Source organism: Pogoniulus pusillus, chromosome 2, assembly GCF_015220805.1.
Source record: "Pogoniulus pusillus isolate bPogPus1 chromosome 2, bPogPus1.pri, whole genome shotgun sequence".
Lineage (NCBI taxonomy): Eukaryota > Metazoa > Chordata > Aves > Piciformes > Lybiidae > Pogoniulus > Pogoniulus pusillus.
Genome location: NC_087265.1, coordinates 43,900,885 through 43,917,593, shown reverse-complemented (window position 1 = coordinate 43,917,593; position 16,709 = coordinate 43,900,885). Strand labels below are relative to the sequence as shown.

The 16,709-nt window shown below is 40.7% G+C and overlaps 1 protein-coding gene across 1 annotated transcript in view; it reads right to left on the bottom strand.

Annotated features, from left to right (window-relative positions):
• Window positions 1–8,619, bottom strand: part of LRP2 (LDL receptor related protein 2) — a 140,800-nt gene extending 132,181 nt beyond the window's left edge. The window contains exon 1 of the mRNA XM_064166097.1: window positions 8,526–8,619. Coding sequence (XP_064022167.1) covers window positions 8,526–8,619 — 94 coding nt within the window. The remainder of the gene's footprint in view (window positions 1–8,525) is intronic.
• Between the last annotated feature and the right edge of the window lie 8,090 nt (window positions 8,620–16,709).

The following is a 16,709-nucleotide window of genomic DNA, read 5'->3' as shown; positions in this document are numbered from 1 at the left end:
CTTCTTCCCAGCTATAGTTTTCAACAGCCTTTCAAATTAACTGCTACCAAGAGGATTGCAACCACACCTGGTTAAGCTGCTGGTCAGAGGGAATGTTTAATGACCACGATTTTCCTTTATATAAGTAACAATGTGGGTCTCTACTGTCTTACAGAGTTTCTTGGGATTTAGATCTCTGAGAACTCTTAACCCTTACTAGCAAAAGTCAAATAGGTCAGACAAGCCAGTGTCTTAAAAAAAGAAAAGGAAAACCAAACAAAAACCAGGGAAGAATGGTTTCTGTTACCTAATAGGTGATAAAGTTTTAGTACAGATAAAGTACTTTAAGTATTAAAGTACTTTAAGGTTAAGGCTTCTAACACATTCTTAACTGATTTAAAGATTGCTACTCATTAATTTATTGAATTTAACAATTTGTCTTCTAGCTTTTTGTGATTTGTTTTTTTTTTCCTCCTCAAATAAATTTAATAGATACACAAATTTGTAAAGAATTCAAAGTTCAGCTTTAAAGTTTGGGGAATTTTTTTTGTACTTTCACTGTAAGATAATCATTTTATACCACACTTTGTGTCAGTCTTCATGAAGCTAATAATATTATTTTTGCATTTCCACTGTTAAACCCTTGATTTTTTTCAACTGCTTACAATTATAACACACATATCATGACAGGCTTTCGCTTCTGCAAGTGGCAAAGGAGCCCAGTTGCCAATGTTGCCTTCTGTACTTAGGCAGAGGTCTTAGTGAAGCAGGTGGTCAGCCTGCCTGAGCAAGACAGGCCACAATTGAGCTATGTCTAAGGCTCTATTCAGATTTCCTATTAGTTCAGCCAACAGAAATTTGCCAAGGCTCAGATTAACAGATTAGCTGTATGGAGCAGCAGACACACTGGAGGGACGGGATGCCATCCAGAGAGACCTTGACAGGCTGCAGAGGTGGGCACAAGCCAACATCATGACGTTCAACAAGACCAAGTGCAAGGTCCTGCATCAGGGTCGAGGCAGTCCCAAGCACAAATACAGGCTGGGCAGTGACTGGCTGGAGAGCAGCTCTGAGGAGAGGGATTTGGGGGATGCTGGTGAACGAGAAGCTCAACATGAGCCAGCAGTGTGCACTTGCTGTCTGGAGGGCCAACCAGATCCTGGGCTGCATCAGGAGAGGTGTGGCCAGCAGGTCGAGGGAGGTGATTCTCCCCCTCTACTTTACAGAAGGGATTCCCACTGTGCTAACACTGGTCCACTATTGCCCTTATGGAACCACTCTTGCAACTATCATGCTAGCCAAACATTTCCTGTGTGTTCTTAGCAGCAGCTTTAAGCAGTGGTTGCATGGCCAGCTGTGCCAGCCCACTGACTTACTGTAAGAAAAAAAACAGTCTCTTTCACTTCTCCTTTCCAACTTTCTCCTTCTCCCACTTGATGTCAAGGTTCACTTTTTTTCCCCAAACTCCAGTAACTACCAGATCTTTCTGCATGCTGCTTTAAAACACTAAGCAACCAGGAAGACATTTAATTCCCTAGGCCTGCTTTAGCTTTTCTTCAGGTTTGCAAGTGAAAGGAGCTCATTAAGAGGTCCAATGAGCAGTGGTGCTAGCACAAAGAAAGCACCGAGAACTCAAGGCTAGCAGCAACAGGAGAACGGGCCATGGCAGGAGGGAGGGAAGGAGAGTGTCCCTCCCATTTACAGCAGCAGCGAACTGCTCAGTTGGCTCTTCACTTCTCATGAAACAGAACCCTCAGGTGACAAGGTATGACAAAGGCTCTCACTGATAAAGAATAATGTGAACTTTACATAGTAAATTTCCTTGCCCTGGAAAATCTTGCTAGGATTATTAATGTATGTTATGTGCTTCAGTTCTACAGGCCCTAAACTTCCTCAGACTAATCTGATTTGGTAACTTGCACAATGGTGTCTGAAGATTAAAACCATTACATAGATTCTAACTAGATCGAGTGAATGTATCCATTCCTGAAGCATCTCGTGGACTATGCCATTATTTGTATTGAGAGATGTCACAAAACACAATTAAAATCATCATCCTTCTTCTACAAAAGCCCAAGCCTGCAATCATCATCAAAGGGAGTCCTGTTGGAACAGATTCCTATTCTTTAACTCAGCTCAGCAGGGTGTAGTATCATGACCTGCTTGTGCAAGAAAATTGGGCAAACTGCTGCTGTAAACAGTGCCCTTTTGCCGAGGATGTGGCTTCTTGATTGTAGAACAAAGGCAACTTGGTCATGTTAAAAGCACAAAATAGAACAAGTCATAAAAGTAGAACAATTTCAGTCAGATATTGTATGTCAATTCATTAATCCAAAACAAAACTTGTAACAGTGATCCTTGGATCTTTAATCCACTTTAAGTATTGCAAAACAAAGAAAACATTAAAAGCTTTGAAATCAACAGTAAAAGCTTATGGAATTGGCTAAATGCTACCCATTCTATCAAACATTTCTATGCTTACTCATTAAACCTCATTTTCTTAAACTGGAAAGTGTTCTGAGTTAAGGAAGCAAAAACAGTTAATAAAGTGAACATTATTGTTAAAAAGGACTTTGAAATGGATCTCAAACAATAAGTTGTTATTAAAAGAGATGTTTATTCTTCAATAGATCCTAGTTTCCATTTTTTAAATCAATACAACTCAGGGATAATTTTGAAATGGAGCTGCACTCAGTTGACTGAGAATAAGCCTTGTTATTCGTTTAGAAAAAGCTCAAGGTGTCTTTAAGAATAACTATCAAATTATATAAAGAAGCACTTTAGCTTTAAACAGTTTGAAGAACAGCTCTGTTCTTTGCCAGGTTCTGGGTAAGCAATTAAAAATAAGTTGACAAATTATCTGATTATCATCACTAATTAGCCACAGAAGAATAAAAACATCAACTTCTCTTTAAATAGATGTCAACCTGCAAATCATTAATTAGAAAGGACCTTTACTGTTTTTTCAACAAAGACAACTTCTAGAAAGTTTAATTTCCTTTGAAGCATCTAAAATGCTACATGGTTCCAGCACTTTTTAAGCAGAGCTCTAAAAGAGGATAAACAATTAGGAACTTCTTGAAACACTGATAAGTAAATGATTCCAAGTTACATGTTTGTATATCTGAAGAGTTTCACAAGCTCTCAGATCTAAAACTCAACATTGTAGGAAGACTGAAGTGCATTTGACCCAATCTTCATAAAAAGAAAATTAACTATCTCTACAATGTACCTGTTTTGTTTACTGTTCAGTTAAAAAAAAATTAGAGTATTCAGATTAAAAATAGTATAGTATCTCAGCAGAAGAACCTCCTGGTTCAGTGCTAAATAATGAGAACTTTGAATAAAACGCATATCTCAACAGAAAAACCTCCAGGTTCAGTGCTAAATAATGAGAACTTTGAATAAAACACATATCTCAACAGAAAAACCTCCAGATTCAGTGCTAAATAATGACAAGTTTGAATAAAACACCTTTGGGCTTTGATTTGGCAACAATCTAGCAGTGCAAGAATGCATATGGAAATGAAAAGGCCCTAAATAGTGTGGCTGAAACGTCAGTTTAGGAAAATTAAAAGGAAAATAATTAAAAGGCTTTGATGAATTGTATTCTACCTTTCCCCCAAAAGAATCTTTGCTCATTTCCTGCAAAACACATGGAAAATAAATCTGGATTAAAGTAGGATTTCATTGCTCGAATTTCCAATCAGCTCAATATATGAAAGAAGGTTTTGGATTGTCTTACAGGAAAATAGAAGCATAGCATACATCACACATTTATCTTACTTGAAATCTCCTTAGACACTCTGTCTCTGTTTGTCTTGAGCCCTCTGGTTTAATTATTTACTGTAATTCTAGCATTTGGCATAGAACCTAAATCTAACCGGGTGTCATCCAATTACTGCTTTCAATTTTTAACTTAAATTCTGAGGTTTGTCCCATTCTTGACTTCAGCTGATTACTTTGCAAATTCCTGATATGCTTTGCTGAACAAAACACAGGAAAAAAAAGTAAATTATTAAGAAAATGAGAGGCCTACTCATTAAAAAGAACTACAGGAAAGAAAATTTATATATATATATATACATACACACACATACTGTCAGTGCACAGAAATATGACTCATTAATAAAACTGTGAGAAGATTAGCATTTGTTTCACTGATAGGTACTTCTACATTGTCAGCCCTCAGGAAATGAATTAGTTCCAAGGCAGGTAGGTGAACACTCAGTGTGGATTTTGCTCTTCATCTTGTGTGAGCACATCTCCAAGAAAAAAGAAAAAACCCAAGAAAATTATACTAGTGCAGGATTATGACCACTGCAGCCCATAGGTCATGCACAATGCCTATTAAACTGCATGTCAGGATTGCATTGGTATATTCATTTTCTTTCTCATACTTCCTCTCTTCTCATTACTCCCAAATCCTCAGTCCCCAAGGAAAGTCTCACTCCAGGTCTTCAAACATGAGATCTTGTCAGAGATGGAATCTCACAGACAGGCTTCTCTGTCATTTAAACGTGAGCAGTGCTGTGCAAGGAAGTATGAATAGTGACTGTGGCCTGTTGCCTACAGCAACGTCATCCTACAGACAGATTAAATAGATATGAGTGAAGGCAATGTCTAAAAACCCCTGAATTATTAATCTGGAGACTGAACTATTACAATGCATGGTGGAAAAGCATGCTTCTCCACACCATTCTGGAAAGAGCTGCTTGTAGCTCTTCTCTATCTTACCACACCGATTCATTACTGGCATTGCTTCATGCAAGTATTCATTGTGATTTCTCACCTATGCTATCAGGCCATACAGACTCATCCTCAGAACAGCATTCATTCTCAGACCAATAGCAACATTATAAAGGTAGTCATTTTGGCCTGGGACGCATTTAAACTGGTGATTTATCATTGCAGAGATTTAGGATGTAAACCCAGTTTGAGGCACTAACTTTTGTGCTACAGGCAAGTTTATGACAAATCACATTTCCCAAGATGCATATAGAATAAATAATTAGCTTTTCTAAAGAAAACAAACAAACACCCCAAACATTTTGAAGTGAAAGTCTTCTGATCTTGGCATCAACAACAGAAATATTTTCTAAGAAGTCAGTAAACGATGAGTTCTTGAAAAAGAAGAGGAAAAAATGGTAGAAGTCAACCTAGCTGTGATCTTTGGGCCTCTTAACTCAATATAAAATCCAAAAATTCACAATACTGGCATATATACGGAGACAGAGACTATCAATGGAGATGTATGCATTTCCAGCTGCATTTTTCTAGAATTCTAAAGTGTGTACAAGTAGTATGATTATCAGCAAGGAAAACACACAGCCTGGCAAAGTAGTCATCCATGTCATATAATTCACAGCAATGTGCATCAGTCATCTTTGCTTCCATACATGAAGCATGATAAAGAAATGAAGTCCTCAGAAAGACAGGGGTCGACAAACAACGATTTGAACATGGTAAACAGAGTGAAATCCAGGCCTTTAGATAGCAATTTGTCACTTTGTGATAAATAGCAGCAAAGCCAGAATTTCAGTGTAAGTACATCCAAGTCTGAAACAAAAGATTCTATTGGTACTTTTTTTTCTGAGTTCCACTAATTTTACTGAATTGGTGACAAAAGTCAACAGCAATGTGATGTATTAAATAATTCATATTATTTTAAAACTAACACATTTATTGTCTGGAAGATTTACATTATCTCTGTTCAAAGCAGGTCATGAGGACCTAAGGGGCACCAAAAAGCAATGAAGGAAATGCTGATGATTGACACACATAGGTTATAGAAATATTAACTATAGTAGTTACAGTTGATATAACATATATAAGTTATAGTATAGTAGATTTGTGGAGAATTTTGTTAATTTTGTGTCTAAAAAGAAGAGCTCTTTCTAATTAAAAAAAAAAAGGCAGATTTCTATCAATTATTTATTTACTACCTTAGATATACAACTTATTTGATAAACACATTAACAGTTCTTCTAATATTGGACCATTAAGGGCAGAAAAAAAAAATCAAATGCTCTCAGGCACTAAATTCTCATGAAAAAAAATAACCCACAGCAGACCTTGCATGTTAGATAAGGTGAGCCCAGTAACAGATACTACATGGAATATTGCATGAGTATGTAGATCTGGTATGCTTTGCACAGTAACATTAAAGAACTCATTGTTCAAAGGAGAAGTTGCCCTAGTGAACTCATTTGCCTGCTGCAAAACTGCTGAGTACGGTATTCATCCCCTGTCTCCAGTTTATGACTAAGAGCGTGAAGCACTTTGAAAACCCTCAAAACAAACATTAACGTTAGTCCCATGATGATCCTTCTGGCAACTACCTTCACTTAGGTAGGTTTTTAGATTCCAGCTGCATTTTTTTTTCTGATAACAGTAACTCGACAGAGTAGCAAGGCTGATAGAGCAAAGGTTGCAGAACCAGATCCCGTACTACTGGCAGTTTGAAGATGCAGTATTCTGATTCAGTTTAAGCAGAATATTTAATTTCAGTAAATTCAGAATTCAGTAAAGAAAAGAAGAATCGTGATACTATCATCTGAGCAGGTGAAACTACTTAGAGACTAGAAACATCCATCCAGCTTATACTGGGAACAATCAGGTACTGCTAATAAAAACTTGCAAAAACATCATAGAAGCACCTTTGAAAATACTGAAGATTAGGCAAGATAAATGATTTGCACCATTTTCCTCCTGCACTTTGGAATTACTTTCATGATTCTCCTATCCTTTTTTAATTAATTTAGAGTCTGACATGATCTCAACACTCAAGGAGATAGAACTTAAGGATACCAGATATTTCACAATAATAATCATGGTGTGGCAGAGATCATTATGCAGAGATTTTACTTGTATTGGTTATCCATAACTAAAACTATACTGTTTTGTATACAGTATAGTTTTAGTTATGGATAACTATATATATGTATAAACTATACAGTAGAAGCTGTTCTACCTCGAGGGGCGAAACGATGGAAGTGAGATGGAGGGAGGGGAGGAGTGAGACAGGACACCACGAAAGCAGAAATACCTCTGTACGTCTACTGTGCATGAATGTTACTTCAAAGCTTCCCTGTGCTTATCATGTCATGCCATTTACCTGGCACATTCTGAACATGTAAAAGTATCTGTAAAGCAAAGAAACAAACTTTTAGATTAGCACTGCGGCTTCCATTCTAGCCAATGTAAAATGAAACAGCGCATAAGATTAACTCTGCCCAGTGTGACCTCCTTGGCTAGAGCTTTTGCAGGTCTCCTGCTGCACATTAGCTATCTCCTATTTCCCTGCTCTTAAGTGGGAGCTGCTAGCAGCAGTTGCTGTGTAATTACTTGATTCTGTCTAAGGAGCTTAAACTAAGAGTTGGGCAAAGAAAGGAGCTTAACAATTTGAACGCACGCGTAATACACAGACACACACAACCAGAAGGACTGCCGGGTCAATATAGGGGGGCAAGGAAATGCACTTCAGTCACTCTTGCTCCGAGAAGACAGCCATTATTTTCATTGCAGGGCAATTAAACAGCGCCAAGAGGGGGCACACAGGAAGAGATGGGCTGTAGTCACAGGCTTGGGAGAGGACTGGAGACACGGCTGCTCCATCCCCAGCAGCCAGATTAATACCAGAGGAGCGGCACTCAGCCTGCTCTGCCCGTCACATGCTCCCAGATGTCGCTTAGCAACAGCAAAGCCAGAGAAAAAGTTCTCCCTCTCGCAACTTCAAATCTGCGTCTGAGACTGACTGAGGGGAGCTTATTGTGCTCCAGACTAAGCATCTGTTTCTTTCTTGTAGCCTTCCGCAAACGACTCCATATACCACACGTACCCAAGCCGGTCCACGCACACCCCCCCTCACTGGCACAACCTGTCTACGTGCAAGTGCCATAGTCTGTGCGCTTCTCACCAAGAACAGGTATAATTTCAGTGGTCACCAAACCTGCTCTTGGAATGCAGGTGAACTCTGCTCTGCGAAACCACCCACCCATCAGCAGCAAGAAGGGCCCAAAGATCACAAGGGGAAGATGCAAAAGTTGGGGCTATATTGCGTTAGTTTTCACCTTGCCCGCAGCCAGTAAGCCATACTCGCGACAGGAAGAGCTGCCCGCTTGAAGCTCTATAAAACTGTGAGTTTAGACCATGAAGTTGCAAAGTGTGACCTGTCCCTCCAAATTTAGCAACATTTCTGTGTTGCTGTCTTGTACAACCAGAAAAGCATTTGTACAAACCAGGGGAAAAAAATCAGCTATAACACCCTGGGATCATTTAAAACCAAAATGAAGTGAAGCTGAAGAGGCAGAAGTGTTTGTAGTGTTTTTTAAAGGCGTTACTTCCTTTTCCATAACAGAAATCGACTCCATCAAATGACTCCTGGAAAGAACCAGCTGTCTCCCTTAGCTATTAGAAAGAACTCCAACTCCCACTAACCCTCTATTTTCAGACACTTTATCGTTTTCTCATAGACGTCCCCAGGCCAGGGACGTGCCCCTTGCGGTGCAAGTCCCATTTCGAGAAGGCTGGAGCATAGCGCTTACCTTGGCAACTGCCCTGTATTATGCATGCAGTGAATAATATGAGCAGTTTGCAAGCAGTTGCTGCTCTTCCATCCATCTGATGGTGAGGTCCCATCTGGGCTGGGATGCTCCAGCTCCCTCAGAAGCTGGCTCCTCGGCTCCGGGGTGCTGATCTGCACAGCAGCAGCACAAGGAGCCTGGTGTCTTTTTCTTATCCCGCTAGTTGCAGAAGAAAGGCGTGCTCGCCTGTTGAAGCATCGCGTTTTCTATAAACTCCCACCCTCCAGACATTGCATAAAGCTCTTTATACCCGGCGGCCCCGGAACTAGCATGAGGGAATCAAGCACTGCCCCAGGCCCTGCAGCCACAGGCTGCCGCTGCTCCTCCTTCCACGCTTCACAGGGCAGGCAAAGATGCTTCCAAGTCCCTGCACTCTGCAGACTTTACATCTGAGTCCATTGGTGCTACACTGCACATGTTGAGCAGATCTGGGGAATTTCAGATTGCAAGTGAAATACACCTCCAGCATATTCCAAACAAGAAAAGTATTTTGGACACCTTTTAAAAACATCAAAATAGCAGCTTACCAATGCAGGGGACAAAGCTTAACTTTCTATTACTATTGTTATTCCTCACATAAATACTGTGAAAGGAAAACTGTAGGGATTAGATTTACTTTAGCACTTTCTTAGCAGGTAAAATCATTTTGGTAAAGTGCTGTGGCTTGGCATGCTTAAGGTATCAGCTGGAAACATCTTACTCTGGTTCTATCTGTGCAACAGAGTGTGCAGCACGTGTGAGATGTCTGCCTGTGCTTCTCTGCTGCCATTTCAGGAATCATATCCCTACTAGTAAGGGTAGAACAGTGCGCAGTATCTTGGGGGAAAGATAAAGATACTCTAATACTGTAGAGTGGAATGCAGCCCTGGGAAAAGGGCAAACGTTTTGAAGGCTTTGCTTGCAGGATCAGAAGCATCATACATAAACTGTGAGTTAAATCGTTATTTTGTTTTATACTAGTCAGAAACAGTCTTCCACCTAGCAAATTTAGTCATGCCAATCTGTTCCTTTCTCTGTGTGCACACATGCACATGCACAACGACTAGTGAGAGAAGGATGAGTCTATTTCTCTGGCAAAAAGTGCCATCAGCTTCATTTTACTGACCAACAAAATTACATATATCATTTATGTTAGCTTCATGCTGCGTTCCTTATATTGCAATGTTTGCTGATAGTGCAAAATAGAATCTAAGCAGTATTTCAAAGCATTAACAATTCTTGTTTCTACCATGGACTCAAATTCAACTAAGAGGTAGAAGAGCCTGCATTATTCTTACAAAAGTTGTTGCTTATTAGCAGATTGTGATTTTTCTCTGGGTTCTGTGGGATGCTAATCCCCCTAAACCTTCCGTTAAGGTTTTCCATCTATCAAGTGGGGGGGGGGGGGGTGCTTGGGGGAGGGGAAGGGAAGGGGGGTTGGGGGTGTGCAGGAGAATGGGAGAAGTGGGAGATGTGGAGTGTAGGGTTTTTCAAAGTTGTGATTTATGCAGGTTCAGGGCTGTTTGGTGTAGTGGTACGACACAGCACCGAGGTCAAGCCACAAGAAACACTGAGGGCAGATCAGAATATTCAATTAGCTTCCTGGCACCTCTGAATCACAAAGAAAGGATAAGATCTCTCCATCACAAGATCCAGAGCTGCCGGGGAGGGGGGGTTTGTAGGACCTGCCCTCTTCAAATCTCTCTCCTCCCTCCCACCCTCTTTCCTTTCACTGTAGGAGAACAGTGCTTGAAACATTCCTTTCTGCACGGAAGGACTTTTCCTATTGTTGTTTTCTTTGTGTTTCAGTGTTGCCAACTTACTGGAATTCTTGTCGTGGTTTCACAGCAAGGCTCAGGCTGACCAAACGGAACCAGCTGCGTTTGTGTATGGGGCCACTGCTGCTTTAATCCCCCCAACAACGCCCATGGGGAGGAAAGGAAGGGATCCTTAGAGGGGAGCAAGGAGATTCGCTCTGTACACATGGGTGCATGAAAAACCAACACACAGATTGAGCGTACTTAATTAGAAAGGGGAATTGTTTAAAGCAGTTCACGCCCCAGCAACACGCAGACAGGGCAAACAGTGCTTGGGAGCTGCAACTCCAGAGTGGGAGCTGCGTGCACTTTTAAGTCACAGTATGTTTGGTGTGCCCTGGATGCAATCTTTGGGACGGCACCACAGTTTCATTCCCCCACAATCGGCTAGCAGTAGGTGTGCTCCTGCCCCATTCATCATTACCATTTCTAAGCATTTATACTCCCCACAGGGTGGTGGACAAGAAGGATTCTCAAACCGGAATGGTGGAGACACTGTTGATAGTGAGGGAAAACCCTGTGCTGAGACAGTGGGTCAAGCTCTCCCTACCTTTGAACTTGGAACACAAGATTTGCATCCAGAGACAAATAAACTGATCATCCCAAATGCTTTGCGCTGAAGAATGATAGTCACTACAGAGCCAGCAAAGGACAACGCTGTTCTCCATTTAATTAATCTAATTTTCCCCCTTCATTTTATGGTGGTACCTCATTATTCATCCAAAGGGACCTTGTCCTGCTAGACACTATCAAACTGGGAGTTCAGTAAGACTAAAGCTGCAAAATCAGATTGAGAACACCTCAAGGATTTCCCACAAATACATACAAAGTAGCCTGTGCTGGTGGAACACAGCTCTCTTTCAGCTTCCTGTTGACTAAAATATCAGCTAATTGTTTTCTGACTGAACTAGATCTGGGGATTTTTAGAACATTTTTTCAGATCTAAGAAGATGCAGAGTACATCTATTAGAAAGTTAGAGGGAGAAAAAATAAGCAATAAAGTTGCTACGTGGACTCTGCTTTTAATTCAAAATACCATTTGGGATGTATTTGCTTGGTTTGTGCTGGAAGCAAGCAATCAGAAAAGCTCCTAAAGGTGTCATTTAGAACAAGCAACCATGTGGCTTACACATTAAAGATGCATGGTAAGCAGAGAAGTTAAAAATTAAAAGGCCTGATTTTTGACCAGGGTTGATTTAGTGCCCAAACTCATCCGATCCTTAACAGACAGATAGAAACACCAAGGTTGATGTATAACTAGAGAGATATAGAAAACTGATGGCTAATTAAAAAAAATCATTTAAAAAATAAGATAAATTCACTCAAAGAAACAGTGGGTTAGATCTGCACCTGTAAATTTGTCTCTTCTCAACTTCTCAGAGCTAGGAGAGTTTACAGAGGCTGAGGATCTGCCCAGTGCATTATCCAATAAAGCTGTAATTGCCACTGGCATGTGGTAATCTTGGGGTCAATCTGTCCTTGGATAAACCCATGCTGTGTTTCCAATTTCACATTTAAGTTTCATCATTAAATCCTCTGCCTTTATCATGACAAGTTTTTGTGTTTAATCATACTAAAGCAAGGCTACCTTGACAAGTTATACAAGCCTTAACTAAAGACTCTCTCTGTCTGGGTGACTATGCAAGTACCAAAAAGCAGCAGTTAATTCTTCAGCTTTCCTCCATCTTTTCTGTTCTACAATTTGAAGTGTCCCATTTATTTAACCGAACCTCTGTTTTACAGCAAGAAATAATATTGGTGTGTATTAGAGGCTTCCCTTTGTAGCAGGCTATTAATGACAGGAGGATCTCTTTAGAGGTACTGCTCTTGTGAAATTTCCTTCATCTGAGGCTCAATTCAGTTTGCATCAAAGCCATCAGACTTGAGCAAGATCAGACTTTAGTTGTTGTCATGGGGCTCCGAAGTAGCAATGCGTATTTGGACTTCACCATTAACATTCCCAAGTACATGTAATGTGACCAGAAGTTTACATAAATAGGAAGCTCACCTTCTAGGGAATTGAGCTGCCTCTTGCACAGAGAACCAGTATTGTTTTCTACTCTACATTATATGAAAGAGAAAAACAGGAAATAGCCCCAAATTTATCAAGTTTCTAATATAAGCCACATCATATAGGCTGGATGTTAGGAGGAAGTTGCTGACAGAGTGATTTGCCATTGGAGTGGGCTGCCCAGGGAGGTGGTGGAGTCGCTGTCCCTGGAGGTGTTCAAAAAAAGACTGGATGGGTCACTTGGTGCCCAGGTCTAGTTGATTAGACAGGGCGGGGTGACAGGTTGGACTGCATGATCTTGGAGGTCTCTTTCAACCTGGTTGATTCTGTGATCATATTTCACAGTATCCACAGATTTAAAGAACTAACAAAACCCACCTAATCTCAAACTAAGGGAGAGTGCCTTAGTTGATATGTTTCCCAAACATTAAATGCATATTCATAACTAGAACACAGATTTCCAGAAGACTGGATCAAAGGTGGATCCCCAGTCCACATGAACATGAGAAACATTAAACTGGGGGGATATAAATCTATCCAGAACAGAAATCATGGTGTTAGGATTGCACAACACAGCTGGCACTGTGGTAAGAAGTTTCCTGAAGGTCTCTTGGTTAGTAAAACATTACAACTTCTCCCTTTCAGCTTGGAAGTATATCACTGGAACAAGAGCTAGTGCATGGGAGCCATGTGCTTTTTTGGTAACTACCACAAAGAAGACAAGCAATTTAGTCACTAAACAGGCTTCCAAACACTCCTTGTGTATTTCAACTGCAGAACTGGGAATGCAGTGGAGTTTAATAGTAACAGCCTAAAGATGAGCTTATTTACTTAACCCTATGGTCAGCACTGTCTGGTCCAGCCTGTAAGGTCCTGTGTCCTGTCCTGGAGACAGTCACAAAGTAAAGGCAAGTATTCTTTATCTCAGCTATATCTCTAGTTACCAAAGTTCTTGGTACTTACCTTACTGTAAGCAGACCTCTGCCACTTTCTGTGTCTCTGAAGAGCAGAAGTCCTCATTTTCACTGCAGTTCACTAGTCCTTCAGTGTCTTCTCTGCCCTGCAAGGAATCAAGAGGTGGAGTTTGCACTTGACAAAGAATGGGAAGTAAAGAGGCATTTTGAAATTACTTATGTTCTAAAAACTGTGTAGGCTACAAACAAAGGAAATAGGGTAGGCTAGAATAACTGAACACCTTTGCAAGAGCAGATTGAACTATGATAGAAAAAAAACAAGACTGGAGGTCTTGTCTTCTTGATGTTTTCCCAACCACACTTTACTCCACCAGTAAAGCATGAGCAGCATTGCAAAACCACAAGAGCATATCCCAAGAATGATTATGTTTCATAGGGTAGAAAATAATTTCTTTGTGAATATCTATCATAATGTGAAAAACAAAAGGAATAGAAACATTAGACCTTCTCACATCTATTTAGGCTTTCTGTATGATAATAATTCACTTTTGTGGTTATGCATTTCAATATTCCATAAAGGAGAGAACTCATAGCACATCTTTCCAATTAGGAGTCCACATATCATAGAATCAACCAAGTTGGAAGAGACCTCCAAGATCATCCAGTCCAACCTAGCACCCAGTCCTGTCGTCCAAGCAACTAGACCATGGCACTAAGTGCCTCATCCAGGCTTTGCTTGAACACCTCCAGGAATGGCAACTCCACCACCTCCCTGGGCAGCCCATTCCAATGCCAATCATTCTCTCTGTCAAGAACTTCTTCCTAACAACCAGCCTAGACCTCCTCCGGCACAATTTGAGACTATGTCCCCTTGTTCTGTTGCTGGGTGCCTGGCAGAAGAGACCAACCCCCACCTGGCTACAGCCTCCCTTCAGGTAGCTGTAGACAGCAATGAGGTCACCCCTGAGCCTCCTCTTCTCCAGGTCAAACAACCCCAGCTCCCTCAGCCTCTCCTCACAGGGCTTGTGTTCCAGGCCTCTCACCAGCTCCACTTCTGAATTACAGAACGTTAGGGGTTGGAAGGGATCTCAAAAGACCACAGGATGTTAGGGGTTGGAAGGGACCCAAGGAGATCATTGAGCCCAATCCCCCTGCCAGAGCAGGACCACATATCTAACACAGATCACAGAGGAACACATCCAGAGAGACATCTAGTCCAATCCAATATCTCAGGAACAGTTTAATTACATGAGGAGCTGAGGCTTTCTATAGGATGCTGATTATTCAACATACCATCAGACTGATCTTGGGTAAATAGTAAGAATGCAACAGTGAAGGAAAACTTCTATGTCATATATTGCAGAAATGCAAATAAAACAGAACAAAAGTTTGCCACACTACTCTAGGTCTGCCCAAGCCACAGCATTTTTATAGGATAGAAAGTGAATTAACACTTCTGAGGCATTGGTTATTTTCTGATTTAAGACACTTGGGCCTGATTAACAAAACCTGAAGTACTCCTTGCTGTAACCAAAGTTAACAAGAGTTATGCTTTAAAGGTGTAATACCAAGTACTCTAAAACTCTGAGCCCAGGTATCAAAAAAATCCACATCAAGAACAAAGGGCTCTTTAACCACTGATTCTGTGCATCAGTTCCCTATGCACAAAATCAGATTAGTCTCTCAGACATTTTACAAATGAGAACTAAAAATACCTATTCATAGAAGTACTTAGTAAACTTCTTTTCAGTGACAAATTAGTATTAGACAGGACAGTGAGAGAAAACAGCATACTATCTCTCTCACCTACTGTTAAATACAGATGTGCTGTTGTAAGAGATAGCATTGAGTGAATCTAGTATGAGACAAGATTACTATTCTTTTACATACCATTTGAGCTAGACTGTCCTACAAATAAGTTTTGAAACTTAATTACCTGTGCTAGTTTGAAGCTAGCTGGAATATTTTGGTGAGAAGAATTAGATTATAGGCTGTGAAAAGGAAACAGTGGTGATGCCTACTTCACTCATAGGCTTGCTGAGATGTATAAAAACAAGAACACAAACATAAACACAGTGGCTGTGTGTTTCTGGATGCCTGCCCTTCTCTCCCTAACCTGCTGTCTGTGTAACTATGTAATCCTTCTGCTTTCTAATCCCCCAGGCTGATTCTCCAAACTCACCTTGAATGTAAGGCAAAGTCTGAGATAAGGTGGAGGGGTGGAAAGGAGATGGAAGGGTGGTTGGGAGTCCCTCCTCGGGACTCGGGTTTCTGAGAGGGCTGTTGTGTTTCTGTATTACCTTTAACTTGTATATTTCTGTCTCTAGCTGTATATATTGTAAATATCTGCTTGTATACTGTGCTAAACTGTAAATATAAAGCTTCATTCCAATTTCCAGCTCAGCTGAGTCTAGTCTGGGTTATTTCATAAGAGTAGGGGGGCAGGTAACACCCAAACCATCACATTAACAAATAAGCAACAGCATCTATCATGTGTCATATGTCAAAAAGCAGCTAAGAAAAGCTAAATCATAAACTCTCATACCTCTAGCATTAATACAATCTCAGGCCAAACCCAGAGTAATAACAGTAAGCAAATGAAGACATGGTTGAGCAATATAGGGGTTGCAGGTGGCAAACTCTCACATATTGATATGTATTTCAGAGTGTCAGAGATTAACCACTACCTACTTAATAGAAAAGCTAAAAATATGGTCTTATCGTATGAATTTTGTCAATAAGCCTTTGTGCTTACTGAGAGAACTAGACAGCAATAGGCCTATCAAACAATTTGAAATCTATGAAACTATCTGAGAACAAAGTTACTCAGTGTATGACCAAAATATAGGTACCCTGCCACACCTGGTGCATGCCAACCATTGGCCTATATACTGAGATATTTAAAGTACCAATATATTTTGTTACATTAAGACAAATGGAAAAATATGAAGAAAATGATAGCTTAAGCTAAACCACATTTTAGCAATTCTTAACTGATGCTAAAGAACAATACTCAAAATATTTGCTTTGAAAATAGTACCTGACTCAGCCAACCTGCAAAACTACTTTGACAAGGAGAGACCAAACTCCTGAATGCAGGAGGTCAAAAGGATTACAATAATTAAAAATCTCACCTCTCTCCTCCCTGGGGGACTTGTTCACAGGAATGAGATATGGGACAGTTCAGTGAGCAAAGACTTTGGTAAGCAGGGTAACTGGCTCGAGAATTGCACCCATCCCCCTTTATCCCACTTCCCTCAGAGCTGCTGCATTGCAGTTCAGACTCTCTTTTGTCCCCTCAGCTGCGCTGGTCCTCAACTGCTGTGCCTGCTTTCCAGCACAGTCCTGGGATAGAGGTGTAAATGGCAGCAGGGGACAGAACATCCTTACACTGAGTTTACTGCTCATGCCAGCGTCTCATCAG